The sequence below is a fragment of the Alexandromys fortis genome, unplaced genomic scaffold (assembly GCF_014885135.2).
Source record: "Alexandromys fortis isolate MF-2015 unplaced genomic scaffold, M_Fortis_MF-2015_v1.1 scaffold_92, whole genome shotgun sequence".
NCBI lineage: Eukaryota > Metazoa > Chordata > Mammalia > Rodentia > Cricetidae > Alexandromys > Alexandromys fortis.
The window spans coordinates 1,617,344-1,645,168 of NW_026067972.1; the positions used below are offsets into that span (position 1 = coordinate 1,617,344).

The following is a 27,825-nucleotide window of genomic DNA, read 5'->3' on the forward strand; positions in this document are numbered from 1 at the left end:
TTGTAACCTTCTAAGCTTTTATCGGCTCTGCTTTAGCCCAGGTTACCCTTCCCAGGAACTTTTCCTTCCTCAATTATGTTCCGTCTATACTTTTCTCTGGATGTAGCTCCAGTTCTGAAGAACTGAAGCCAACATCTTCCAACAGGGGAGATGCTGGAAGCCCTTAGTGAACTTGCTGGACTCATGCCCCACGCTTCCGGCGCAGCCCCTCTCCGAGGGGGCGTGGCGTGCTAACGTGGACCCGCCCTCCAGCTGCGCGCGGCTGCCGCCCGAGATCACGTGAGCGCGGCGAGTAAAGGGGGGGGGAGGCCCCACTTCCGGGCGGCGGAAGGAGACGCGGCCGCGTGAGGACGAGGAGATTTGAAAACACGCTCTGGGAGCGAGCGAAAAGCCTTCGGCCGGCGGCGCGCGCGGCGTGGTCCCGTGGGGCTCGGTACTGACGCTCTCTCCGCCTTGTCTCCGCGGTCCGGCTCGGTCCGGGCTTTCAGGTCAGTGGCATCCACCGGTCCTGCCCGGCCCTCCCGGCGCGGCCCAGGCGGTGGGGAGGACCGAGGCGGCGGGGCGGGTGGCCAGGGTCCCCTCTGTCCCCCGCGACCGTGTGAGCCGGGCCAGAGGCTTCCGGAGCGCTTCGAGCGGCCGTGGGCCGGCTCGGGGCTCGGCAAATGTTAGGCCGGCGTGTGGTGCTCGGGCGAGAGGCTCCATTCGACGTTCTCTGCGGTGCAGGAACCTTGGTTTCCTTTGAAGAAAGAGATAAAAAAGAATAGAAACGGGGTTTTCATTTTTGGTGTGCTAGCTCGAAAGCTGGAGGGGCGGATCTAATCGCTGCGCCCCTCTCCGCCACCCTGTCAGGACCCTCGATTTCTGGCCCCTCGAATTGGAAGGAGCTCTTTAGACTCAAGGGATTGGAGAGGAAAGAAACCGTAGGCCAACTGCTGCATGCTTGCTTTCCCCTTGGGTTTTTTCTTCCCCTTCCTTTGGATGGCGGGAGGAGTTGGAAATGAGAAACGGCAGTGAGGGGGCCGCAGGGCAAACGCCGACGAGTTTGCTTAAGTTGCAATCTTCCTCAGCCCAGGTTAGCTCCGAGACTGACCTGCAGAAATCAGTGTATGTATGTGCTCGAGTTTCCAGGCAGTTGGAGCTTACTACAAAAGGTGATCCTGAAGAGCCCATGCCCGGAGGCCGGAGTTGCTTCCTTGTACTCGCTGCTGTGAAAGTGTTCTAGCCTAGTGCTATTTGATTTCCTGGGCTATGAAAATCTTTCAATGAAAAGCATAGCTGCTCCTGCTGGAGCTGTAAAAGTTCCTAGTGGAAAAAAAACTTTGCCTGTGTGGCTTTGTAAATATTTGTAGAGAATTACAAGTCAGCGAAGAGCTGTTAGCCCTCATAATTTTCCTAGCAGATGCACTAAATCGAGTTTAAAGTGAGGGATAATGTGGCATAATTTGACATCTTTATGCAGAAAGAAGCGTGACGTAGAGTAAGATTGTCCAGAGGATGATGTGAGCTATCCCAGGGTCGGTTTTTCTCAGCGTTGTGTACCATTTACTTTGATCTCTGGAAACCCAGCTGATAAAATTGTAAGAAAAGCTTACAGCCTGTGCTTGCTTAATAGATAAAAGTCAGTTTTGTATTAAAAGTGGCTAGATGAATACTGGTGCCTTCTCGGTTTGTGAGGCTTGAATGTCTGGTATGTGTTTTTCCTGAGACTATGCAACACATGCATGTTTGCTTGAACCGTATGTATTTTAACTGTCGTGATTACAGCTCTGAGTGTGGTAAGCATAAACAAGGCATTTGCTTATTTGATCGTGTTTGATAAGAACTGTATGTCGCCTTATAGACACAGTGGGGCACACTAAAAATTGCCAGTTTGGACAAGATTCATACTGATTGAAAAACTGAGATGGGATTTTGCTGTTGCCCAGACTCTTCAAGTTCCCACGCTCAAGCAACCTTCCTCCCTCAGTCTGACGTGGCACAGGTGCACACATGCACTGTGCTCCCTTTCAGATCAGCTCCTAACCTCTGTAGGCAACCTCTCCTTAATGGGCCTTATAGTGAAAGCCCACATCAGTGAATTTGAATATGATGTCATACTTGAATTCATTCATTCCTTTTTTTAAGCACTAAAAACTTTGATTTATCTTTACCTTTGTGTGTAGCATCGTTACTTTATGACATGAGGTAATTATGTTAGACCAGAGTAGTTTTATTTATTGCAGAGGTCCTCAACTAGGTGTGCAGTGGAAGACAAAATTCGTTATTTTTGAAGCATGTGAAAAGCTTCAAGAAGAGCTGAGCTGGTTCCAGATGCAAGTAGTTATTATTATTATTTTTTATTTGAAATTCATTTATGGGGAAGATAAAGCCAGAGAGGGTTGTTTGGACCATGTTAATGCCTACCATATCATGATAAGAAGGGGACTTGATTGGGGGAGGGGGAGGGAAATGGGAGGCGGTGGCGGGGAGGAGGCAGAAATCTTTAATAAATAATAAAAAAATAAAAGAATAAGAAAAATTAAAAGCTCCCTCTTGTCACATCTGTGTTTAGAAAGCTATCTGGTGACCATGGTCAGGGAGTCAAAGAGGAGGCACTAGAGACAAGCGCTTACCAGTGAGAAAACTGTTGAGTACTCTAGGGTAGAAATAAGGACTTTTAAAAGCTAGTGACTTAGGAATGGGTAGCAAGCATGTAGATCAAAGAGCGGATGAACAAGATTGGAATGGAAGTTGAAGGACTGGAGAGGAAGGGAAATGGTGCAAGGTGATCTGGTTATGCCTGAGTTATTACACCAGTGGCCTAGCTAGTCTTTTCCTTATTCCTTTACATTGCATTTCCTTTTGTAGTGTGGAAGGGTGGAGCAGAGGGTAGGTACTGTCTTTTGTTGGTGACTAGCCTGAATTTTGCCTGATGTTGACAGTGCTTGTGCCTTCGCTTCTGTCTTCACCAGGCCTATGCCCTACTCCTTAGCTTTCCCTGGCTTTCATTGCTCATGGGCTGCTCATTCCTCTTCTTGCCAGTCAGGGTTCTGGTTTTTGTTGGTTTGTTTGTAGTATCCAGCTTTTGATCCATGAAACTTCCTAATTACTGCATTAAGTCATTTTTGTATCTGTTACCTAACAGATATATACTTTGTTGCATTCCAACAGAAAAACCGGTTTAGGTTTCTGTTCAGCACTTTGGCAATTTATGGGGCTCAGAAAACCTTGGGAAAGTTCTTTAACAAGGTTCTTCTCTTTGGTTAATGACTCAGTTTTAACATTTCTACACCAAACTGATTTTTGCATGTTTTAGTGGTTTTGTCCTTTGTACATTCTGATTCTTTGGCATCTTTATTCATGGCCATGATTCATGGTGATGTTTGAGGCGTTCGAACGTTTTTATTTTTTTATCGCTTATCCTTGTTTAATCTCTTGTTTCCATTCTCTTACAGCACTCAAGAATGACCAAGAAAAGGAAACGACAAGATGATTTTCAGAAAGTAAAGCTCAAAGTTGGTAAAAAGAAGCCTAAGCTAGAAAATGCTACACCTACAAACTTTAAGACAAAGGCCATACATTTGCCTGAGCAGCTTAAAGAGGACAGGACACTTCCCACCAACAACAGGAAACTTAACATAAAGGTAATATGAAAATTGTTCTTTCACATCATTAGAATGTTATTTTTTTTGTAAAATTTAATCTCTTAAAGTAAATAATTTGCCTTAGTTATATGGTGTATTGTTAGATGAGGTTTGGGTTACCAATGTCTGACCTTGCAATTGTGCCTTTCCTACTTCAGAAAGTTTTGCTAAACTAAATCTGTAGTGATTGCCCCATGGGAAACTTTTTTATTTTGGATGTATGTCACCTGGAAGTAGTTCTTACATTTAATTCATTTTTGTTAAGTTCTTGATGGATGGTTTTCCAATTCTTGCAGCTGACCTTAAGGTAAGATCTTGTGGGTAGTTGTTTTTGAACTAATCGTAGCAGGTAGCTCATTACCTAGTTTTTAATACAGAGTAAGTGTCTCTTTTGTGGAGTGCGTGGTACCTGAACGGTGCTGTGCTTCAGATTTCATAAGATTTTGGAATTACCTGTATATGTATTATGAGGGATGTCTTGGGAGTATAAAATTACCAATTATTATCATCTGAATAAAACACACCCTGTGAAAGTGTGCAGGAAGATTTTGTTAAGTTTGGAAAGGATAATTTGAATGTTTGGAACCTAACAGGTCTGCAGTAAATGTTGAGTGTTTCTGATCTTAATAAAAGCTAATCAACATTTAAAAATACAGATTGATACTTTGCACAGGGAATTCAGCTTAGCTAGTTTTAGTTGATGTGTTTCCATTAAAGCCATGCCTAGTAATGTCCACACCTAAAATCTGCCTTTTCTTCCTAGGATTTGATGTCTCAGATGCATCACTATAATCCTGGTGTTAAACAGGGTGCTCTTCTTGGACTCAAAGACCTTTTGTCTCAGTACCCATTTATAATTGATGCACACCTTTCAAACATAGTCAGTGAAGTGACTGCTGTGTTTACAGATAGAGATGCTAATGTACGGTTAGCAGCAGTTCAGCTTCTTCAATTCCTGGCCCCCAAAATACGAACTGAACATATTTCTCCATTTTTTCCTTTGGTAAGTGCCCATCTCTCTAGTGCCATGACTCACATTACTGAAGGAATTCAGGAGGACTCTTTAAAAGTTTTGGACATTCTTCTGGAACATTACCCAGCTCTCATTACTGGCCGTAGCAGTATATTGCTTAAGAATTTTGTAGAACTCATTTCTCATCAGCAGCTGTCCAAAGGACTGGTAAATAGAGACAGATCCCAGTCCTGGATACTTTCTGTAAATCCTAATCGGAGAGTCACTTCTCAGCAGTGGAGGCTGAAAGTCTTAGTGAGACTCAGTAAATTCCTTCAGGCCTTGGCAGATGGATCCAGTAGGTTGAGAGAAAGTGAAGGACTTCAGGAACAAAAAGAAACTCCCCATGCCTCTAGCAACTCCATTTTTATCAACTGGAAGGATCATGCCAGCGACCAGCAACAGATCCAGGTTTATGAAAATGGGGGTTCACAGCCAAATGTCAGTTCACAGTTCAGGCTACGGTAAGGATTTCAGTTATGTCCACACTCAGTTTTCCTATATTAAATTTTAACTACTGACCATTAATGGCTAATGGTGGGAAGACATACTCCTTGTCTTTCATAATTTCATGTAGTTATTCATGATGAGTTATTAGATGACTCCCAATGGCAGGAGTCATTTAAAAGTATGTTTTCACTTGTAGCCAAAGCCTCATTAGAAGTAAAACTTAAAAATGGCTGATGGCTTTGCTGTTTTAGTATCTTGTTTCTCTTACCAGTTTTGATCAATGTAACTGATAGTTAATGGTGCCTCATTTTACTGTATTTTATATTTAAAATAAGCAGTGGACAACACATTATGAAATCATTAACTTTTTTCATTCTTAACCTTTCCCTTTTAGGTACGTGGGAACTGTGGGTGCTATGGATGAAGACCTGTCATCCACTGAAAATCTGAAAGGATTCATCGAGATAATAATCCCATTGTTAATTGAGTGCTGGGTTGAAGCTTCGCCTCCACAGCTAGCTGCATCTGTTGGAAATGGTGTAGAGCGAGAGCCTCTACAGGTTATGCAGCAAGTCCTGAATGTCATTTCCCTGCTGTGGAAACTCTCAAAGCAGCAGGATGAAACCCATACGTTGGTAAGAACTAATGGGTTCTTTATTATTTCATCAGTAATGCCTTTTATCATAGTTGAGATTAGAGATCACTTATTACAGATTGAATATGGGTTCTCCAAAGACTACCCACAGTTTAATTGTAAACTTTTTAAATTTTTTTTTTGCATAAAAGTATAAATTAAAATATTCTACGAAGTTCTTATCTAGATTTCAATATTTTTCATTGAAGTGTATAACCAATTTTTTTGAGGTTATTAGCTGGATATAATTAATTTTTTCATTTAAATGTGTAACAATTTTCTCATTTGTATTTGGTTTTATTAGAAGTGATTTCACAGTAATATTAAAATGTGTTGCTCATAGACCAGATAAGGAGGTAGGGGGAGGCAGATCTTTTGAGTTCGAGGACAACCTGGTCTACATGGTGAGGTCCAGGCCAGCTGGAACTACATAGTGAGACTCTGTCTCTGAAAAAAAATAAAAAACAAAACCAGTGTTGCTTACGGGATTGAAAAGTTGCTTAAGTGTTATTTAGGTGCTTTGGTTGTGTTATCAGATGCAGCAGTGGAAGGCTGCACTGAAGTCATGGTGATGGTAATGGAGTACGCTGTATGTGTGTAGTGCTGGTACGGGGAACATCGCTGTGAGATCAAGTGTGCTAAGTTACCGAGCTAGTCCTCACAGGCACTGCTTTAAAGCATGAGGCATCTCTTCTACAGAGGAGCTCTTGCAAAGACTTGGCTAGACCCATATGAATGCCTTTTAAAGTTACCTATATATGCAACACTGAGGAGGTATGTCTTTTGTTTTCATTTTAGTCTTTATTTTGAGCTAAAGATTAGGATGAGCCTTTCTGCTGTGTAAGGTAAAACTAAGGATAGAGTTTTTGAAAAGCATTATATATTTGTGCTAAGATGTGCTTAAAGGGCTTGTTCTGTTATTGTTAGTCCATCAATATCTGCAGGAATGTTTTTAAATTGCTTTTACAACTAGGATAGCATCTTATTGATTATACTTGTCCTATGAGCAAGACACTGTACATGTTAGCAACAAACTAATGGGTTAAGAGTATAGTGCATGAGGAGGGGAGAGGCGGGGAGGGGAGCAGAGAAAAACATAGAGCTGAATAAAATAAAAAGAGTATAGTGCGTTACACTGGGAAAGCAAAGCTTGGTTATTATGGCAATTTGTGGTATGGGCGCACAGTATTGTATAGAGCTTAGAAAAGTCTGTTTTGTAATTTTAATGGATCTATAGCAATTCTTGATTTAAAGTGATACGACTTGAAATTTTTTGATTTAGAATGGTATTAAAACTCATCTGCACAGTGATGTTTTTCACATTTATGTTGTTGAATACATTCTGTGAGGTATTACTGCTTCACTGGAAGACAGCCTTTGTTAAACCATAGGGTAACAATATAAGTATACTGAATATATTTAAGGTAGACTAGGCCAGATTTTGATTGTTAATTAGTTCTATTAAAATGCATTTCAATTTAAAGTATTTTCTACTTAAAATGGGTTTATTAGGATGAAACTCACCAAGTCATGGTTTTTATGTAAAAGACTTGAGAAAAATAGAAATTATGATATTTAATATGGGCTAGTATTTTTTCACTTTAAATACTTTTGTAAATTCACTAATTGTGCTAGTTTCCAGTCTTGAAATTTAGTGGACATTTAAAATAATATGCTTTATATAGCTTTTATCATTACAGGACTGTCTAGTAGCATTTCATTTATATGGGAATCTTTTAAGTTTTTAAGTCTATAGACTGTTGAATGAGATATTGTATAAAACGGATATGAATAGGGTCAGAGAGATGGTTCAGTGGTTAAAAATGATTACTGCTCTTTGCTTCCTCTCTAATGTTAGTTTTTATTTTATGTGTATAAGCGTTTGCCTGATAACCTGCATAAGTGTGGAGAGGGCTTTGGATCCCTGTAACTGAAGTTCCAGGTGGTTGTGAGCTCCCATGTGGGTGCAGGGAATTAAATCCAGGTTTTTAACCACTGACCCATCTCTCTAACTCTTTGAGTACATAGTGCTGAGGCCATTAGTTTGATTCCTTTTGCCTATGTTGAGTGGGTCTCAATTCCTCTCCAGATGCCTGTAACTCTAACTTTAGGAAATTTAATGCCTTTGGCCTCATGGACACCTGCGCTTGTGTATAGATTCACACTCAGACACCCACGCATACAAGTAATTAAAGCAAAAATCTTAAGGGGGGGTGGTGGTGAATTTATTATTTATTTTTAAAGATTTATTTGTTTATTGTGTATACAACATTTTGCCTCCATGTATGCCCAAACGCCAGAAGAGTGCCATATCTCATTACAGATGGTTGTGAGCCACCATGTGGTTGCTGGGAATTGAACTCACGACCTCTGGAAGAGCAGTTAATGCTCTTAACCACTGAGCCATCTCTCCAGCCCCGTGAATTTATATTTGAATAATATGTACATTCATATGCATAGTCACATATATAAAAACACCTTGCTATATTACACTAATAATTTGGTAAGAAAGAACTATTCTAAGCAAGGATAAAATTTTATCTGCATAGTGACATCAACAGGAATTTAAATGTGTTTTACCACCTGCACTGTTCCTACCCTTCTTACTTCACTGGGGCAGTAAAGATCAGCCAGGCACCCTAGCCTATTTGGTGAGCTCCAGGCCAATGAGATACACAAAAATAGCTCCTGAGGAACAGCACTTGAGATAGATCTCTGGCCCTACATAAGCATGCACACTCTATACAGCACATACTCCTCAGTTATATTGGTCGCTTTTCCTTTGCTTTTGGCACTTGTGGAAGAACACTAGCTGTAAAAGTACCTGATAGCTCAATGAGAGAGATGACTGCTGTATTAGATAGCATACATAAGGAATAATTCTACCATTTCAGAAGTCTTGAGTACTGCCCTGCTGTTCTGAAATTGGAAGACAAGGGTGTAAGCATTATTGATAAGGTTCTTGTTAATGGTGCATACCTTCTGGTAGCATCAGTGGTAAACGGTATGGAATGCTAATACTAGGAATAAAGACAGTGAAGTAGAATGTTAAAAACATATATTGGAAACAGGTGGTGGGGAACACAGTTCAGGAAGTACTCTGAAGATAATAAGGTATTTGAAAATGTAACATAATGAAAGAGTAGAAACAGTTTCTGAGGGAATGGTCTTATGTAAAGAGCATAGAGGACATACTTAGGAAATAGTAAAATAATGATTAAAATTGTGAATTCTTAAATCTCATTTAATTGTGTATAAAAAGTGGTTGCAAATTTTATGTATGTACTACAGCATTAGCAGAAGTAGTCTCACGATGGAACTTTAATAGGTATTGAAATTGTCAGTTTCTGCCTAAGTTTTAGTTTTTTTTTTTTTTTTGTCTTGTGTATTTTCTAATCTTAACCTTTATTTCAATAGGAATCATGGCTTCGAAAGAATTATCTTACTGACTTCAAACATCATTTTATGAGCCATTTTCCATATGCCTTAAAAGAAATAACCAAGCAACGAAAGAAAGAGACAAATAAAAGGTATTGCAATTGTTTTCTACTCTGGGCTTAAAATGCTTTATATCCTATAATTATTAAAGGATAACTATAACTTGCAACTTTAAGTACTGTGAGACATTTGTATCAGAATCTTTATGAAAATGAAAACTAGCAAAGGAAGGCTTATCTTGAACATATCTTGAACAATCACTGTAAGCTTTAGGACTAGCAGTCTGCCCTGTTTATAAGTCTGTATAGATTTTGCCATAGGCATGTCAGGTTTCATAAATAGGAATTGAATAAAAATTGCTGAGGCAGATAGCTTATTAAAGTCCATCTATTTGTTCTCATATGTACATCAGGACACCGATAATGAAATGTTGTAAGCCACACATTGGTTGGTTCCAACCTTGACAGGTTCATATGTTCCAGGGTAGGGGCGTGTGGTTAGAAATGTTAGGTAGGATAGACAGAGATACAAAAGAGATACAGAGACATAGGATAGTACCGGGAGGGCAACCCAGTGAATAAATACTGAATCCCCTTGCATTTATTTTCCTTCCGCTTATATACCCCAATACAAAAAGGGGGGAAGAAAGCAAAGGCTGCTTTAACATGACACAAAGGACAACCAGAGCAGTTATTGCTTCAATACTTGAGACATTAAGTCACTATTTCCTGAGTTACGCATTTTGATGTTTTGGGCAGTATAGGCAGTGAACACACCCTAGACCAAGCGTAGGCAGCCACTCCCATTTTTTAAAAAATATTTATTTGTTTATTATGTATACAGTATTCTTCCTGCAGGCTTCATTACAGATGGTTGTGAGCCACCATGTGGTTGCTGGGGATTGAACTCAGGACTTTGGAAGAGCAGGCAATGAATGCTCTTAACCACTGAGCCATCTCTCCAGCCCTCCCATTTTAAAATGAAGGAGCGGGAATAGGTTTGAATTCTCTGACTTTTGGTCAGGTTGGAGTGGCTCCACCTCTGTGGGCCATCTTAATGTCCAAAACATTAAGTAACCACACCCTAGGTCAGGATCTCTTGTTTGTAGCCACACCTCTAATCAACAGCTTTGAAAGAACAAGAATAAGCTCAAACTCTCTGACTTTTAGTTAAGGTGGAGCAGGCTCACATCTGTGGGCCCCCACAATGAAACTTGTATTATTATCCTAAAGAAAATGAGAAAGGGTGGAGTTTAAAAATAATTAAGACTAGAAAATATTTAAAGTCTCTACTTTAGATTAGAATAGATGTATGTGAAAATAGGTTATGTAATAAAACTTGACAAGTTCATATAAGCTGGAAAGTAAAATTGTAATTGCCCCAAATGAGCAAACACTTGAAAGGGAACTTAAGATCTGTCCAAACATTTTTAAATATTTCAAAGGCAGAGAGCGGGTGGAGAAACACTGAGGCTATTTGAGCAGGTGAAAGACCCCCAGTGTAGGGAGACTCTCACTCAAGTCTTGGGATAACACGACCCCACCCCCCCACAGTAACTCACAAGCACCATCTTTGCTGCAATCACAGAGGTTTATTTGACATGACAGGAACCAGTGCACTGGGGCCGAAACTCATAACCCATGCAGGGGAGGAGTTCGACCCCGAGTAGCTGGGGGAAGGGGTATTTAAAAGAAGAAACCACACCCCAATAATCCAAAGGGTGTAGGGAGGGCATCATTGGAAAATTCCGAAAATACTAGTGATCATTGAAAATTCTGAAAATACCAGTGATAATCACAAGGGGGTAACTCGGATTTCTGTGAGTTTGAGGCCAGCCTGGTCTACAAGAGCTAGTTCCAGGACAGGAACCAAAAGCTATGGAGAAACCCTGTCTCGAAAAATCCAAAAAAAAACAAAAAACAAAAAAAAGAGAGGTCATGCTCTACTTTATTTTCTACTATGTTCTCCTCAAATTCATGGGTTCAGTTGGTTCATTTTTATGATACTGTCTATCAAATCCAAGTCTAACTCTAGCCGTGAACATATTTAAAGATCTTAAGCAGATACTTAAGGCCATGGTAGGGTCTCTAAACGAATGTGGAGGTAGATGGTGGTCAGTAAGCCCCAGTGGTCTTGCTCTTCTTAATCACAGTACTGGGGTTTCAGGCAGTTGTTCCATTACATACTTGGATTTATACATGGGTTCTTGCCCAGCAAATATTCTTACCCTCTGAACCATTTTCCCATTTCTGAAGAATGGTTTTAGTAGAGTGTATGGTTCTAGGTTTCATTATATGTGTACACTGTAACACTTTCTGGTCTCCTGGTTTCAGTGCTGGGTTAGGAAGTCATCTGTCAGTTGACTCATAATTTAAATGTTACTTTTGTTTGTTTTGTTTCTCTTTGAGACAAGTAGCCAAGGCTGGACTCTATGTAGCTAAGGATAGCCTTGAACTACTGATTCTCCTGCTGTCCTAGGTAGGTTTACTATTGCTATGATTAAACACCATGACCAAAAGCAAGTTAGGGAGAAAAGGGTTTTTTTTGTTTTGTTTTGTTTTGTTTTGTTTTGTTTTGTCTTCTACTTAACATTGTAGTCCATCTCCAAAGGACAGGAACTGAAACCAGGCCAGAACTTGGAGGTGAGATCTGACACAGAGGCTTTGGATGGGTGTTGCTTACCTGCCTTGCTCCTCCATGATAGAACCCAGGGCTATCAGCCCAGGGACGACCCCACCCTTAATGGTCTGGGCTCTTCCACATCAATCACTAATTTAGAAAATACCTTAACAGGCTTCATACAGTCTAGTCTTATGGAGGCATTTCTCAGTTGAGGTTCCCTCTACTCCCTGTAGCTCTTAGCTTCTGTCAAATTGACATAAAACCAGACAGTACATCTGCTTTTGTCTTCAATGTGCTAGAATTGCTTCTCTTCCCAACACTCTTGCAATTCTTTTTCTCTTTATTTTTTTTGTAGTTTTATACTGGTATTTCAATAGGTGTGGGGTTTATTTTTTTTACTTATTCTCCCTGGGACAGTGGACTTAATGAGTAAGCGCTCTTGAGTCTGTTGTTTTTGATTGTTGTTATTTTTCCTGTTTTTTTTGTTTTTTGTTTTTTGTTTTTTTTTTTTGGGAGACAGGGTTTCTCTGTGGTTTTGGAGCCTGTCCTGGGACTAGCTCTTGTAGACCAGGCTGGTCTCGAACTCACAGAGATCCGCCTGCCTCTGCCTCCCTAGTGTTGGGATTAAAGGCGTGCACTACCACCACCTGGCTGTTTTTCCTGTTTTTGAGACAGGTTCTTACTATGTAGCTTTGGCTGGCCAGGAACTGTATGTAGACTGCACTGGCCTCAAACTCAAGAGATCTACTTGCCTCTGCCTTTCAAGTTCTGTGATTAAAGGCCTGTGCCACCATGTCTAGCTGATAGTGAATCTTGAAATGCCTTTAATCAGTTTTGAACAATTGTAATAATTTAAAAACATTGTTACAGTATCTTTTCCTTTCTCAAAATGAACTGAAATTAAAGGTGTGCACCCACCATACCTAGCTTTCATCCCACTTTAAAGTTGTCAGCAAGATTTGACTCTAAACCCAAGTTTTACTAGAGACTTGGCTTCATTGTAGGATTGATGGTTTGTATATTTAGATTTTTTCCCCCCTCTTCTGGCTTTTCAAGACAGGGTTTCTCTCTCACTGTCCTGGAACTCGCTCTATAGACAGGCATTAAAATCAGAGATCCTCCTGCCCCTGCCTCCCAAGTGTGGGGTTGAAGGTATGTACCACCATGCTCAGCTCTTGTAGATTTAGTTTTAAGACTTTGTGTGTAAATAGCTAGAGAAACAAAATGAACGCTTCTAAATTGCAGGTATATATTAAGACCTTCAAGATCAGTGGTTTAAGACCTCCCCAGTAAGGGCTGAATGACCCTTTCATAGTGGTCACCTAAGACCATTGGAAAACACAGATCAACAATAGCAAAATTATAGTTAAGAAATAGCAACAAAACTAATTTACGGTTTTGGGGGGAGATCACCACAGCATGACAAATTGTGTTAAAAGGTCTCAGTATTAGGAAAGTTGAGAACCATTGTTCTAGTTAGTTAATTAGGCCATGTGAGAAAAACTTACATATAGAAAGTGTTCAAGATTTCATTCTCTCCTAGTAGTGAAATTTCATGTTTTTAGTAGAGAATTGACTATATAAGGTAAAAATGATTCTTTCTCAGCTTCCTTGGGAATATTTAAGTGGGTACTTTTTGAACTCTCTGAGACTTCTTTTAGTGTCAAACCTGTGTTTTGAATTGTCCAATGACCATTTCTGGGCTTATGACATATTTCAGTTCAACAGATCCAAAATAAGACCTAAGTCCAGGTCTTCATTTTTCGTCATCTCTGTTAAGTCACCAGTGCTTAAATTCGAGACTCCTCCACAGTCTCCAAGCTCATATACATACATTTAAACAAATTTCAAATTCAGATACTTTCATTTTTCCTAAATGCCTTCCTAGTACATTCTAACATCTGTTCTTGTCATTCCTGGCATTGTTCAAGTATCAAGGCTTTCTCCACCCCCAGGTAGGGTTTCTCTGTGTAGTTTTGGTGCCTGTCTTGGAACTAGCTCTGTTGGCCTCACACTCACAGAGATCTGCCTGTTTCTGATTCCTGAGTGCTGGGTTTAAAGGAATGTGCCGTCACTGCCCGGTGGCAGCCTTTTCTTAGATAATAGCCTGTTAACACTCAGTTTTCCTTTTGTGCCCTTGTCACCTAGAAGAAGCAAGTAGCTGTTATTTCTTCTGCCTGCAGAATTTGTTTTGATGTCTGTAGCCACTGACTCATCATTTAGTGCCATTTTCCCCTTTCAGGTTTCTCATTTCTAGCCTGCATTTGATGCTAAGTAGTACCAGGCCTAATTTCTATACTTGTGTGTGTACGGTAATTTACTACATGTCCGTGCTTAAGCCTGACCTAGGGTTGTCCTTTATTTATTTGGATTATTTTGAGATAGTTATGATTATGGCTAATATTTTTCTAAACAGAATAGCCTCTAATATATAATCTGAGATGAATATATTCTAAGTTGCAACTTTAATTTTATTAAAATACTCTGTTTAGAGGTATATTGTAATTTTTTGAAACTTTGGCAGGTATGAGTTTACTTGGCTAAAAGAAATGAAACTATTTTAATATTTTTATATGAATTACAAAATTGGATGATTTGATAAAACCTGGATGAATTTTCTTTGTAAATTTTTTAATGTTTCTTTAGTTAGGAGACAAGATCTCACGATGTAGCCGTGGCTGGTCCAGAACTTACTATGTAGACCACGTTGCCCTTGTTCTTCTAAAACAGATGGTTAGTTTGAAGTTAAGTAAAAATCAGTATTACTGTAATGGTCCACCAAATACAATTACTTGCTTTAAAAATTCAGGTTTTATCAAGCCTTGTAGAAAGTCTAAGATTCCAGTATAGTGCTAGGTATCACCAGTTGCCCTTGTTGTAATAGTAACTCAGTAATGACCAGAGCTATAGATGCTGTGATTTTTTTTTTCTTTTTAAATATAACCTTGATTCCATAGGATAGTTTAATTACAGAACTATGTTTTAAAGTTTCCTGGTACTCAGTCTTGGAAATTGTAAATTCTACAATTCCCTTTTATCCACTATTAGGACTATTGAAGTGTCTGCAAGCAGGTGTGGTTTATAGATCTCTATGTATGTTTTTTGTTTTAGCATCAAGCATTGCACGGTTCTCTCCAATAATGTAGATCATCTTTTACTGAATTTAACGCTGTCTGATATCATGGTCTCGCTGGCAAATGCCTCAACTTTGCAGAATGATTCCAGTTGGATAGAAACAATAAGGAAATTTGTGACGGAGACCCTTAAAGGTGGTGTTAGGCTGAACAGTAAACAGCTGAACAGATTGCTTGGCGTCTCTTGGAGGCTAATACAGATGCAGCCAGACAGAGGTAGGTGTGCAGGAGAGGGGCTCCATAAATGATTGCCATTACTCCGTGTGGTTGAGCTGCTTACGTCCAAGCCATTGCAAGTCTAAGTAGTATAAAGCAGTCTGCTTGAGGCCTGGGACTGTGGCTGGAAGTGCTTCTTTCTTGGGTGGGGCCCTTCTGAAGCAGTTTGGTAAAGATGTCTGCCTTCCTGGATGTGCTTATTTCTCTTCTGTCTAGCTTGAAATTAACTTAGGTTTTTGAAGTGCGTTACTAATTTTTCCCCATTCAGTTCAGAGCTTTCCTATTTGGTTTTCATTGCATTTACTTTTCCACTACCTTGGTTTTTGTGATCCTACGTTTGTTCCTAAGAAAAGTGAGAATGTTGTCTCTGGTTGCTTTGACTTTTGTATGTCACACTGTTGCTGTCTATGATAACCATCAGTTTTTGCCTAGGAACAAAGTAGAAGAACTGTGTTGAAGGAATGTCTGTTCATATGCAGTTTTCTTTATGTTCTCAGAGGCTACAGAGGTTCTCATTAAGGCCGTGTATGCGCTGTATCAACAAAGGGGCCTGATTCTTCCAGTTAGGACTTTGCTAATTAAATTTTTCAGTAAAATCTATCAGAAAGAAGAACTGAGGTCTTTCAGATTGAGGTAAAGATTTATTGTTTTCCCCTGTTCTCTTGATGAGTTGTTTTGTAGTCTTTGTATGATTAAGTCTTAAAGGCCTACTTGTTGTATTCAAGAAACGATATAAAATTTTATCAGCAAGAACTCTTCATAGTGCAAGAAACCTATACCCATATCTACACAGACTTAAGATAATGCAAGGCTGATGTCCTTTTGTCTGGTGGCGACCTACTAAATGCAGCTAACAGGATAAACAACTCACATAGACCTCACTGGTAACCCCTTTCACTTAGAAGCTATATAATCTCTTGATACAGTGGGTAAACTGCCACTGCTACAAAAGGAATGCGAGCGTTCTACCTGCTTTCACATGCCGAAATAAGAAAACGTGTTATTTGGATCTCACTACTTTTGTTATATTTAAATAGAAAAAAGATTGGTTTTGGTTTAAGTAATACCTCTCATGTTTGTCAATTAATATTTTTTCATGTTCTTCCTTGGCCTTCCTAAGATACCGAAGTAGAGTGCTATCCCGTTGGCTGGCAGGCCTACCATTGCAGCTTTCTCACCTCGGTTCCCGAAACCCTGAGCTGTCCACACAACTGATTGATATCATTCATACTGCGGCAACACAGGCAAATAAGGACTTGCTGAAAAGCTTACAGGCTGCTGCTCTACGAATTTATGGTGAGTGAGTGTTTTGTGGTGAAGGTCAGCCTTGATCTATTCCAACAAGGAATGTTCAAAAGGAGTTCTTTAGATAGGCTTTTTTTTTTTTTTTTTTGGTTTATGTTAGGTTAAATTGGTCAAACAGAATGTTAAACAGTAAGTTCATTTTATGTATATTAGATTAATTTTTGCCTTTTGTAGTCTCCCTACCTGTTTTTGTAGTTGTTTTGGAAGGTATGTTTGGGACAGGGTCTCACAATGAAGTTCAAGCCCCTCAAGCTTGAGCTCTTCCTGTCTGCCTACTTCATGTCTTTTCATTAAGTTATCTTAAAATTATTCATGAGTATCTTTGATGGCTCTAATATTAATATTCTTTTCATCTCTCTAACTGACTACTTAATATTTTGAGGAAAAACTAATAAAATCTTATTGGCGTATATATTTATAAAGTATATATAACTTAGATTTAGTGAGTTATAAATCATATGCTGTAAGTTTTTCCACTTTATAATGTTGTATGATTCAGAGATTTTCTAAGGTGGTCCCATTATTACTGCTACATAATTCGAGAATGTTTTCATCACTCAAAAAGAAACCCTGTTTTCATTAGTCATCTCTTAGTCTTTCTTTACTCAGTTCCTGACAACAATTAATTTATATTCCATCTATAGATTTTCCTATTAGGACTTTTTTTTTTAAAAAGATTTTTTAAAAAAATGATTTTAAAGTTGTGTCTTTGTGGGTTTATGGATGTGAGTACAGTGTTCTTGGAGGCTGGAGACCTCAGATCTCCCTGTAGCTGGAGTTAGCAGTTGTGTTCTTGGAGGCTGGAGACCTCAGATCTCCCTGTAGCTGGAGTTAGCAGTTGTGAGCCGCCTGGTCTGGTCCTCTTGAAGAGCAATAACATTTTCTTCAGCCCTCCCTCTAGCCCATTTTTATTACCACCAACATTTAACTTTGGTATATAATTGTTAATTGAAGTTCAACATAACTTCAACTATGTTGTCAGCCTTGAACACATTGAAAGTCATCAAGCTGCTTTAATAATTTTATCTGTGGTTTCTGTATCTTTTATAGCTAAATTTCATGTTTATCTACCCCACTAGATCCACAAGAAGGCGCTGTGGTGGTTCTTCCTGCGGAGTCTCAGCAGCGTTTGGTTCAGCTTTTGTATTTTCTACCTACTCTGCCTGCTGATTTGCTTTCTCGGTTAAGTCGGTGCTGCATTATGGGACGACTTGGTTCAAGTTTGTCTGCCACACTTATTGGGATACTGTATATGAGGTATCACTGTGAAGTGAGCTGTATATTAAGTATATCGTCTTTCCCTCTCTTCTGCTTTATGGGATGGAAATACAGAAAGCTTCTTTGGTTTTGCTAGTTTTTTGAGATTAGGATCTTTATACATAGTCCTGGTTGTACTGGAACTCACAAAGATCCACCTGTCTCTGCCTCCCCAGTCCTGGGATTAAAGGCATGCACCACCATCGCCCAATCCTTCATATATTTGCTAGTTTGTTGATACAAGGCTGATGGAAGTTCCTTGTTCTGTGATAACGTGTCCATAATAGAGCTTGTAGTTAAGTGGCTAAAAGCCTGTCGGTAAGAGTTCTGTACTTAAAATTGCAGGTTTGACATCCACCCCCTATCAATACCATTCTAGAATATAAAACAGTAGTTAGAAAACAACTCAGTCCTGAACAGGTGTGCCATGTGGCAAATTCTTGTAAGAGTATTTGGGACAATTGATAAACAGTATGTCATGCTATCTTTAAAACTAAAATGATACTGTGTTGACTGTCAAGTTCTAATCTTATGTCTGTGGCCTTTCTCACTTGGAGTTTCTGCTCATTTTTATAGCTAGACTGGGCAATATAATTATGGATAATTTTTTTCAAAGAATATGAATAAGGACATTTCTTTGTAGCATTGAACAGAGAGAAACTTGGTCTTGGGTTTTCATAAAGGTACATGTCATTTTTCCAGGGCCACATTTGGTTTCCCTCCTTCCCTTGCATGACTGGTAATACTGCTCCTTCTAGTAGTGCTGTGGCTTGGGTAGAGTGTGCTGCTTGTCATTTGTTCCAAGTCAAACTTGAAGTGGGCTTCCTCCTTCTAGCCACTGGGTGGCACAATTGCTTCCTGTATTTACTGGGTGTAAGAGGATCTTTCCTATCAACTCATTTGGCCCTCCTTCTGTCCTATCTGAATTCCTGTGATATACATCCAAAGATGTCTGCATGTTTATTGGAATGACACATGAATGCTTGGTTATTTAGTGCCCCTCCTCCTCTTTAATAATCTTGCTAAATAAAGTAGGGTTTTTTGTTTGTTTCTCATTTAAAGCTGCCTTATAGTTAGCTTTTGTCTCTTTATATGTGGTCTTTTGAGATAGAGCCTCATAACCCAGACTGGTCTCAAGCTCAGCTGAGAGTGACCTTGAACTCCTGATTTTCCTGCCTCTGTCTCAAAAGTACTGGGTTTACAGGGTTGTGCCACCATAAGTAGCCTTTAGACTTTCTTTGGAATCCTCTGCTTTTGTGAGGGTACACCAGAATAGAGCATTTCTTGACTTTAACGATAAATTTTTTAAAGTCTGATTATGATCCTTTTTGCCTTCTGTTTGAAGCTGAGATTTCATTAAACTTACTTGCTAAGGATAAGCCTTTTTATATAAATTGAAAAAACAAATAAAACTAGGTACCTTGTGGTAAAACCTACCACTACTCAAATAAAAATCTTCCTTGACTCTTAAGAGGGTCTAATTTTGAAATATGCTGAAGTTTTGCTACATCATATATGGGCCAGTTATACTTTTTAGTATAACTATAGATATTTGTACTTCTTAACTTTCATAATTGCAATATTAGGGTCCTTATAAATGAAGTTAAAAACAACATATACTATGGGTTTTACCCAACTTGCAACTGGATTTGTTTTTTAAAATTTAAAATTTTATTTATTTAAAGTGTGTCTGTGTGTGTGTGTGTTTGCGTGCATGTGGAGGGCAGAAGACAATCTGTAGAAGTCATATGGGTCTCAGGGATTGGACTCAGATCATAATGTTTGTTGGCAGGTGCTTTTACAATGAATAATCTTGCCAGCCTAGATTTGTTTTCAATAAAGGAAAATACAGAACTGGGATTATGGGATTAGGGTACTTGGAGGTCCTGGGTTTAGTCTCAGGAGTCCCCTCACTTTTCTTCGATGGTTTGCTTATTTATTTACCTATGTATTTATTTTTAATTTTATTTGTATTGGTGAATGTATATCTGTATGAAAGTGTTGGATCTCCAGGAACTGGAATTAAAGACAGCTGTGAGCCCAGGAACTGGGATTATAGACAGCTGTTAGCTGCCATGTGGGAATTGCACCCAGGTCCTATGGAAGAATAGTCAGTGCTTTTAACTGCTGAGCTGTCACTCTAGCCTTCTCCCCATCCCCCCACTCTTTAAGAAAAACTATAGACAGACTGATAATAGTTCTTTTGTTTCTTATAGATCATCCTTTTCTGGATGGAGCCGCACGGTTAATGACCACTTAATGACTGATGTGGACTATCTCAGCTTCTTGTTTTCCACACTCACAGGTAGCCGTATTAACAAACATACCAAGTCAAAAAGAACACGTTGCTGTGCTGACTGTCACCGTGTCATGGCAGTGTGGTCTGAACGTGACAGCGGTCAGCTTGTTGAGCAGTGGTGGCGGCCGTCTGATCATCTGAGAGCTATTGGTCAGGACGGTCATTGGTGAGAGCTATTGGTCAGGACGGTCATTGGCAGGTTTCTGTGTAGGTTGGACAAAGTATAATAGGGTCAAAAAGGACATCAGAATTATGTCAGGTAAAGTAATACATGTACGGAGTTTGGGGATGAATCCACCCCTCCATTCCATCCTTTTCTCCTCAGATAAAAGACTTAGCCAATAAGTAATTGAAAGCCATTTGAAGGGCTATTGTATTAGAACATACAATGTTTAATGTATTTGGAACAGAGCATATTATTGCTCCTTCCCATCTGTTCATTTGCTTTTTAGCATTGAGACAGGGCTTCCCTAGGACTCAGAGATCCCTTCCTGCCTCCAGAGTGCTGGGATTAAAGGCATCATGGCTCCGTGTTTCACTCATTTTCTCTGTTAGAACCTACTGTTGATTGGAGGGATTATGTGCCTGCCCCCCTCCCTTTTAAATTCAAGAGTACTAAAGCTCCCAACAGATGTGATTTTTATATATATATATATTCATACATACATACATACACACACTGTTGGGACCTTTAGTACTCTTGAATTTAATGAACACACACACTTTTTTTTTGCTGTGTTGTACATTGGGTCAAGTCACATCCTTTGCATGTGCGGTTAATGTGTTTCTAGGATTTAATTCCTTAAGACACTGTAAGATGCAGAAATACAAGAGTAACAAGAGCTGTTATGAGTTGTGTATTACGCTCTGTGACTTATTTTTCAGCTGGCTCTGTTTGTCACCTACATTAGGGTTTTCAAAAGAGGAGTTGGCCTGGCTTCAAAACCTTCGCGGAGTTCCTCATGTCATTCAGACATCACTTTCCCCTGTGCTTCTCTACCTTACCGACCTGGACCAGTTTTTACACCATTGGGATATAACAGAGGTAATAACGCATGAGTTACTGGTGTTTGTTGTGTACTGGGTGCCATTTGTGATATGCTACTAGACACAGCATGGTTAGAGAGTGGGACTCCTGCTGGAGAGGACAGCTCAGCTGTGTTTGTAGGGGTGAGTCCTGTATTTTGAAGAGGGAGAATATAGAGCTTCATGTAGAGGATTAACTTGAGCTAGTAAATGAGAGAGATCACTTACGTAGGGCTGGCATCTTTTTGAAAGAGAGTTTTTAAACAACAACAAAAAAAACCACTCATAAGTTTCTTTGATTTTAAGAATTTATGTGTGATTAATTTTTCCTTAAGAATTACATTTAAGAAAGACCCTAATTCTTCCTTAGGTTTCGAGGCCAGCATACAGTTTACAGTTCTTGAAAGGAGAATCTGGTTTATATTTTGTACCTTTGATAAACTACTTAAAAACATAGATGGTTTAAATAATTTAACTTTATTATGTTCAGTATTTGTTAAGGAAACCTTAAAAATATTAAATTTTATAGATAGCTAATAAATTTACAAAAGTAGTAAATCTTACTAGCATATTTCAGTATTAGCAAAACTGCACATTGAAACCTTAAGTTTAAACTGAATTTTATCATGGAATTATAAGGGTCATCTGTAGTGATCTTTTGTTTATGTCTTAACATAAAGCTTCCCTGAAGATCAGAGTGCAGAGCTAAACCATTAGAAGTCAGGCAGTGGTGGCACACACCTTTAATCCCAGGACTTGGGAGACAGAGGCAAAGGGATCTATATTAGTTCAAGGCCACCCTAGGCTCTACAATATTGAATCTGTCTAAAAGAAAGACAACTCACACAAAGGTGATGACAGCTCTTGGGATCTCACGCCTTTAATGCCAGCACTAGGGGGAGGTGGAGACAGGAGAGATGTGGGTGGGTGGAGAGTGTGATATTAGGTGGAAGGAGACAGAGCTCATTGCAGTCTCTGGGGTTTGGTGGAGTGTAGGGCCGTATTATAGAGGCCCGTATTTCTACATTGTATGGTGGCCAGAATTTCAAGCCACACTTTGCACCTGCTACACAGGAGGTGGTCACTTAGCCTTTTGAGACAAACTGACACCATCCTAGACAAAGGGTCAGGATATGCTAATGTTGCTCTGCTCCTTCTTTGTAATTTGGGAGATCACCTGGGAAAGAGGTGTTAGTTCAGTTTACATGACAGAGCAGGCATAGATAGGAAGACATGATCGGGGTATAGAGAGGTATGGACTTGACCACAGTCATTTTCCTGGCTGCCTAGGGAACAGAATGCTAATGAATTTCCCCTTACATTTATGTTTTGGTATAAAAGCTGTTTGGAGAATAAATGCGGGTGATTGTTAGGATGTGAACTCAGGACTTCATGAGGGATCCCTGAAAACTCCCTCCTGATAAAGCCATGTGAGTTGTGTCTTTATTCCCGCACTTCCCCTCTGGTCTGTGAGATAATTTATTTATATCAGGGCTGGACCTCGATAGTGGAGACAGAGTCTGGATATTGAGGACAGGATTGCCCCTTTGGTCTGAACCTTGGTAGAACTCTATTGGCTGGCTGCTCTGCTTCTCTGATCAGTGAGCCTCATTGGACCCAGCCTCCAAAGAATGTATTTATTTTTTTCATGAATAAACACTGAAGATGATGATACAACATACTTAAGTGTAACAGTTTCAGGATTTTGTTACATTTATGTATCTTTTCTTTTTATGGTAGCAGAATATCATAAGTTTACCATATTCTTGTTAAGTTTTTGTTTTATTTTTTTGGTGACAGGGTTTCTCTGTGTAACTCAATTTATAGATCAGGCTGGCCTTGAACGCATGGAAATCTGCCTGCTGCTGTGTTGGGATTAAAGGTGTAAACCACCACTGCCTGGCTGTTTATAGTTTCACAATAACTAAGTATATCTCTCAACTATTGTTTAGTTTTACATGTTGTTGAACTTTTTACTAATTTGCTATTGTTGAATAGTTTTTTTATTGCCATACAATATTTTTCTAAAAACTATTTTATGTATGTGTGCTTGTATGTGTATACATAATACCACGTGTATGTGTGGTGTTCATGGAGTCCAGAAGAAGGTATCAGATCCTCTGGAACTCGAGTTACAGGTAGCTGTAAGCTACTATGTGGGTGCTGTGGCTTGAACCCTAGTTCTCTGGAAGTGTGGCCAGTTCTCTTAATCACTGGACTTCCCACTCCAGTATTACTCTGTAGTAAAATTCCTTTGGCATAGTCATTAAAAAAGGTAACTATGTACCTGTTTTTCTGTCTGTTGTGTGTCTATTTCTCTTTTTCTACATTTCAGATAATCTTTTTAAACATTATTTTGTATGTGTCTGGGTTTTTTGGTTACACGTATGCCTCCATGTAGAAATCAGTGGAGAACAGAAGCAATGGGTGGTGTCTCATACTGTTGAATTTCTGTTGTAAGCAGGCAGACTCAAGTGCAGCGCCACAGAGTTAGTGCTAGTGCTCGTATTGTTCCCTCTTTCTCCTGCCTTTACAAGAGAGAAACTTGGCTCATTTATATATAATTCACATATTTACTTGATTATTTCTTTTGTCTGCCAAACCTTGTTTGGACTCTGCCTTTGGGAGCAGGCAGTCTGTCCATATTCACAGCTGACCTGACTCGGCTTACATCATCTTTTCTGCCAGACCTTACACAGAGAGGCCCTACTTTTAGTGGCTTTACAAAAATTGTTTGGAAGAGATGAAGTGAAGTTCTTGGTTATTGTAGAATGTTTTTCAGAATGAGAGTTAACCTTTTGTTAATAGCAAGATACCACCCTCCTAAAGTAGAAGTAGGGAGATGGCACTGAAAATATGAGGGCTTTTCCTGTCATTAAAAAACCTTTGGACAATATCAGCATGTAAGAAGTTTTATAGGGAACTATTGATTTTGATTTTTTTTTCTAATTTCAAAAGTTTATAAATACCAGTGAGGTTCTAGGCTCCAGTGTCTGCATAAAGAAACAAAACCACTTATAAACCAAAACCCAGAAGGATATCTTCTCTCCTAGTTCTCACCCCATCCTAGAGAGAGAATCCTTCTCCTACTACCAATTGTGTGTCCCGTGTCCTGCGTCCCGCCCCCCGTGTAGTTTTATGCATATTTCACAGCTGGTAACATACCCCGTCAGATTCTGCAGTTTGTCTAGAGACCAGTGTTTATGAAGGACTTGATTTCCTCTTTTCTTTAGAACTTAGAACATTAGGGATTTAATTTTCTGTTAGATTTCTCTTCCTTTTACCTTTGTGGAATGGCAGGCCATTGTTAGGATTGAAGTGATTACGATGCCATCACTATCCCTAATTCACAAATAGAAATTCAAAATGCTCTGAAATTTATAAATAAATCCCAACAAGACATTCTCAGCAAGTTTGGGGTTTTAGAGTACTGAAGATTTCAAACTTTGGGATTATGGATGTGTAACTGGTAAAGTTTATGGCAGTCTAAAGTTCAGAAAATTCCTAATGTTAAAAACACTGCTGCTAGCATTTTGGAGAAAGAATATTCAGTCTGTATTGGTATTTTCTGGATTGTAAGTATTTTTCTGTGGCGTATAGAAGGTTTTTGTCAACCCTTAGACCATGTCCTTTGTTCCTTTGTACCTTTCTGTTGTAGCAATTAGTAGATGTTAACAGTATCCGTTTGCTGAGCTATTTGAAAGGTGTGGAAGTTTCTGTAGCTAGTAGATGTTAGGCTTGGAAAGTGCACCAACCTGTGAGGTCTCATTGTTTGATCCTTGACGTTTGTATCTTCAAAGTCAAGTTTTTGTTACCTGTTTGCTAGTAATATGTAAAGTTGGTTTTAAAAGTTGAGTTGAACCTTTTGTTTTAAATTCTTATTTGTCATAATGCAGTTACTATTTTTTGCCTTTTTTCACAGGCGGTTTGCCACAGTTTATTGGTTATTCCTGCCCGAAGCCAGAGCTTTGACATCATGCAAAGTGCCATCAGTAAGCATTTGGTAAATATCCTTAGTTTTGTGTGTGTGTGTTTTAAGTAAAACACCGTTTACCTGGCCTCTCAATGGCATGATGTGGTAAGAACTTTTGCTGGCTATTGCTAATGGAATACATTTCTGAACGTGATATTGGTGAGTGGGTGAAGGGTGGGATGCATTGTTTTCCTAAGACCTTGTTTCTGTATTTGTGAAATGAGGGACCTTGAAGTTAAGCTCCCATTCACTTCTGACTACTGTCAGTGAGTGTGTTTGGGATCCAATAGATAGGTGGCTTGTCAGAGTAGGGACATCACAAGACTCAGTCATTGGAAGCAGTGGGCTCAGTTTGAGACTGAAGTGTCCTCTCAACATTGGCATTAGAGTTACAGTATCGTGCCTTCACTGGGGCTTTGAACTTTCTCTAACATTTACATTTTGACTTTGGGATTTTTAGAAGATGTTTTACTTACAAGGAAGAAGGAAGGCCTCTTAAAATGTGTTTTTCAGAGGATTCGCTTCTTTGGTTAATCTTATAGTCACGTCCATAGCCTTTTTGCTTCTTTAGAATGATGTTCCTTGAATCGGAAGAGGTACTATATTAGCTCCGAGTGCCCTTCTTTCACGCGGTCAGATTCCCAGCTCTTGTTTGCTTACTGTCCAGGATCACATCCCCCCCCCCCTTTTTTTTTCTTTTTCCTTTCTCTCAGTCCCAGAGGTTTTTTTGCTTTCCTAAGGCCACATTTGTTGTGGGAAAGGGTAAACATCCCAAGCCAGTCTTGGTTTTCATTTTCAGATTGCCCTTTGGAGGAGGTTCCTAATGTTGACCTCTGTACAGCCCACAGCTTGTTATTCAGCCTTACTGAGAATGTGCCTCTGAGGTCTAGATGAATGAGAATGCCGTAATGAACCATATCTGGCCTCCAGGTTTTTCCCAGTGAGCAGTTGAATATTAATATTAATAATATTAGTATTATCTCTTACTGATTCCTATAGAGATGCATTTTCCTTATTTGTACCTAAATGGCTAAATAAAATTCTGAAGAAGACTAAATCTAAAAAGGATTTTGCACTAACTACATTGAGTAGAAGATGGGAACCAGTGAACAGTCTTTCTTGTCTTAAAAAATAACTGTGTGATTGTTATTATCGAGATTTTCTTTGGATGTAATGTATGAAGCATTCCTTTAATGTTATTTCTGAATAGTGATGGGAGTTGTAATGTTTGAAATTTGTAGGTGTTTCCCACAAATTGTAAGGGAGGCAGTGCATGGATTATATCAGTGATATTTCTCAGGCTGACTCTGGTAGAATGTCTGCTTGTGTGTGTGAATTCCTGAGCCCTGGTTTCACTTCTCAGCACCATACACATGAAAGTTATTTCTTCGTGGAAAGTCATCTTATTTGGGAATTAAATTCTCAGAGAAAAATTGGGGCTTCAAGTTCTGCAAGTAGTTGGGTTATATGCATGCAGATCTGAAGTAGCACCGTCAACCCCTCCAGCCCAGTAAACAGGCTTTATTGTATTTTGGGGAAGGGGCTTTCGTGAAGGGGTAATTAATCTTTCTTTTTTCCACTCAGGTTGGGTTGACTGTAATTCCTGACAGTACAGCTGGTTGTATTTTTGGAGCAATGTGTAAGCTCCTGGATCATACGTGTGTAGTTAGTGACTCTCTCCTGCCATTCCTGGCTTCTTGTTGCTACAGCCTTCTTTATTTTCTGCTTACTCTAGAGAAGGGGGAAGCAGAACATCTGAAGAAGAGGTAAGGTTGATTTGACTTTCAATTTTAATCTTTTCCTTCTGTTTCTCTTCTTCCTAAAAAGAGTGAAGGAGAATTAGATTTTAGAACTAATTAAATTCATTTCCGTGGGCTTGTATAAGGTTTGGCAGCTTTTTTCTTTGTTCTTTCATGATTTTTTTTTTAGTGTCGTACCAAGTATTCTTGGGTCTTTTAATTTTACATTAAGCTACGAATTTGAAAAGTCAGATGATATTACAAAGTTTCCCAGTAGCTTTCTTTTATAAACAGTATTAAACATCTGCCAAAGGGGAAAAAAAAAATTCTACTCTGAAGACAGTGAACTGTTAGTACAAACATTTGTGGTTTGTTTTTTTTTGTTTTTTTTTTTTTTTTGGCTTCATTAGAGTTAGCCAAGAGTAGATAGAATTTTCAATTCTTGGATTTAAGAAGTGTTCTAAAATGCTAATGGTTTGTTTAGTATTTTTTACTCCTATTTGATATTTAAACTAGAACTTACAGTTAGTTTGGAAGATTCTACTATAGATTTAAAAGTGATTTTATGTTTTAATTTTATTGGTATACCTGTTGAATCCAATAAAGAAATTTATAGGTAAGCAAATAGGAAAAAATCAAAATTATATTCTTTTACTTGCTGTTAATATTTTGATATATATATTTTCTAGTCTTTCTTTGAACTTTATAGTTTGCTATGGTTGTTTTTGTTTTTAATTTGAGACCATCTTACTGGCCCCAAGCTCAGAATCTTGAGCAAGTTCCATGGTCCTAGCACTATAGGGATGCACCATCATGCTCTGTGCCCTCTTTTCTTTGAGCTTTTAAATGTTCTGAAAATGCATATAAAGTACATGGCTTAAAACAATGAAGTACAAACCGAGCTATCCATGTGGTGGAGGTGTGTCTTGTATCTATCTGTTGCTTTCATTGGTTAATTTAATAAAGAAACTTGGCCTTTGATAGGACAGAAAATTAGATAGGCGGAGTAAACAGAACAGAATGCTGGGAGAAAGAAAGCAGAGTCAGGCAGTCGCCATGATTCTCCTCTCCAAGGCAGACGCAGGCTCCAAAGCCAC

The 27,825-nt window shown here is 39.1% G+C and overlaps 1 protein-coding gene across 5 annotated transcripts in view; it reads left to right on the forward strand.

The window, feature by feature from the left end:
• The first annotated feature begins 310 nt into the window (after nucleotides 1-310).
• The window catches only part of Tex10 (testis expressed 10), a 32,733-nt gene continuing 5,218 nt past the window's right edge, over nucleotides 311-27,825 (forward strand). Inside the window, exons 1-13 of one of the 5 annotated variants that reach the window (XM_050155918.1) lie at nucleotides 311-488; nucleotides 3,435-3,623; nucleotides 4,387-5,099; nucleotides 5,480-5,720; nucleotides 9,137-9,249; nucleotides 14,891-15,129; nucleotides 15,627-15,762; nucleotides 16,250-16,425; nucleotides 17,514-17,691; nucleotides 19,908-19,996; nucleotides 20,902-21,035; nucleotides 24,939-25,019; nucleotides 26,574-26,755. In XM_050155918.1, coding sequence (XP_050011875.1) covers nucleotides 3,444-3,623; nucleotides 4,387-5,099; nucleotides 5,480-5,720; nucleotides 9,137-9,249; nucleotides 14,891-15,129; nucleotides 15,627-15,762; nucleotides 16,250-16,425; nucleotides 17,514-17,691; nucleotides 19,908-19,996; nucleotides 20,902-21,035; nucleotides 24,939-25,019; nucleotides 26,574-26,755 — 2,462 coding nt within the window. In that variant the 5' untranslated portion in view covers nucleotides 311-488; nucleotides 3,435-3,443. Of the gene's footprint in view, nucleotides 489-3,434; nucleotides 3,624-4,386; nucleotides 5,100-5,479; nucleotides 5,721-9,136; nucleotides 9,250-14,890; nucleotides 15,130-15,626; nucleotides 15,763-16,249; nucleotides 16,426-17,513; nucleotides 17,692-19,907; nucleotides 19,997-20,901; nucleotides 21,036-24,938; nucleotides 25,020-26,573; nucleotides 26,756-27,825 lie in introns of those variants that run through there. The other 4 variants (XM_050155919.1, XM_050155921.1, XM_050155923.1 and 1 more) reach the window with 4 other exon arrangements.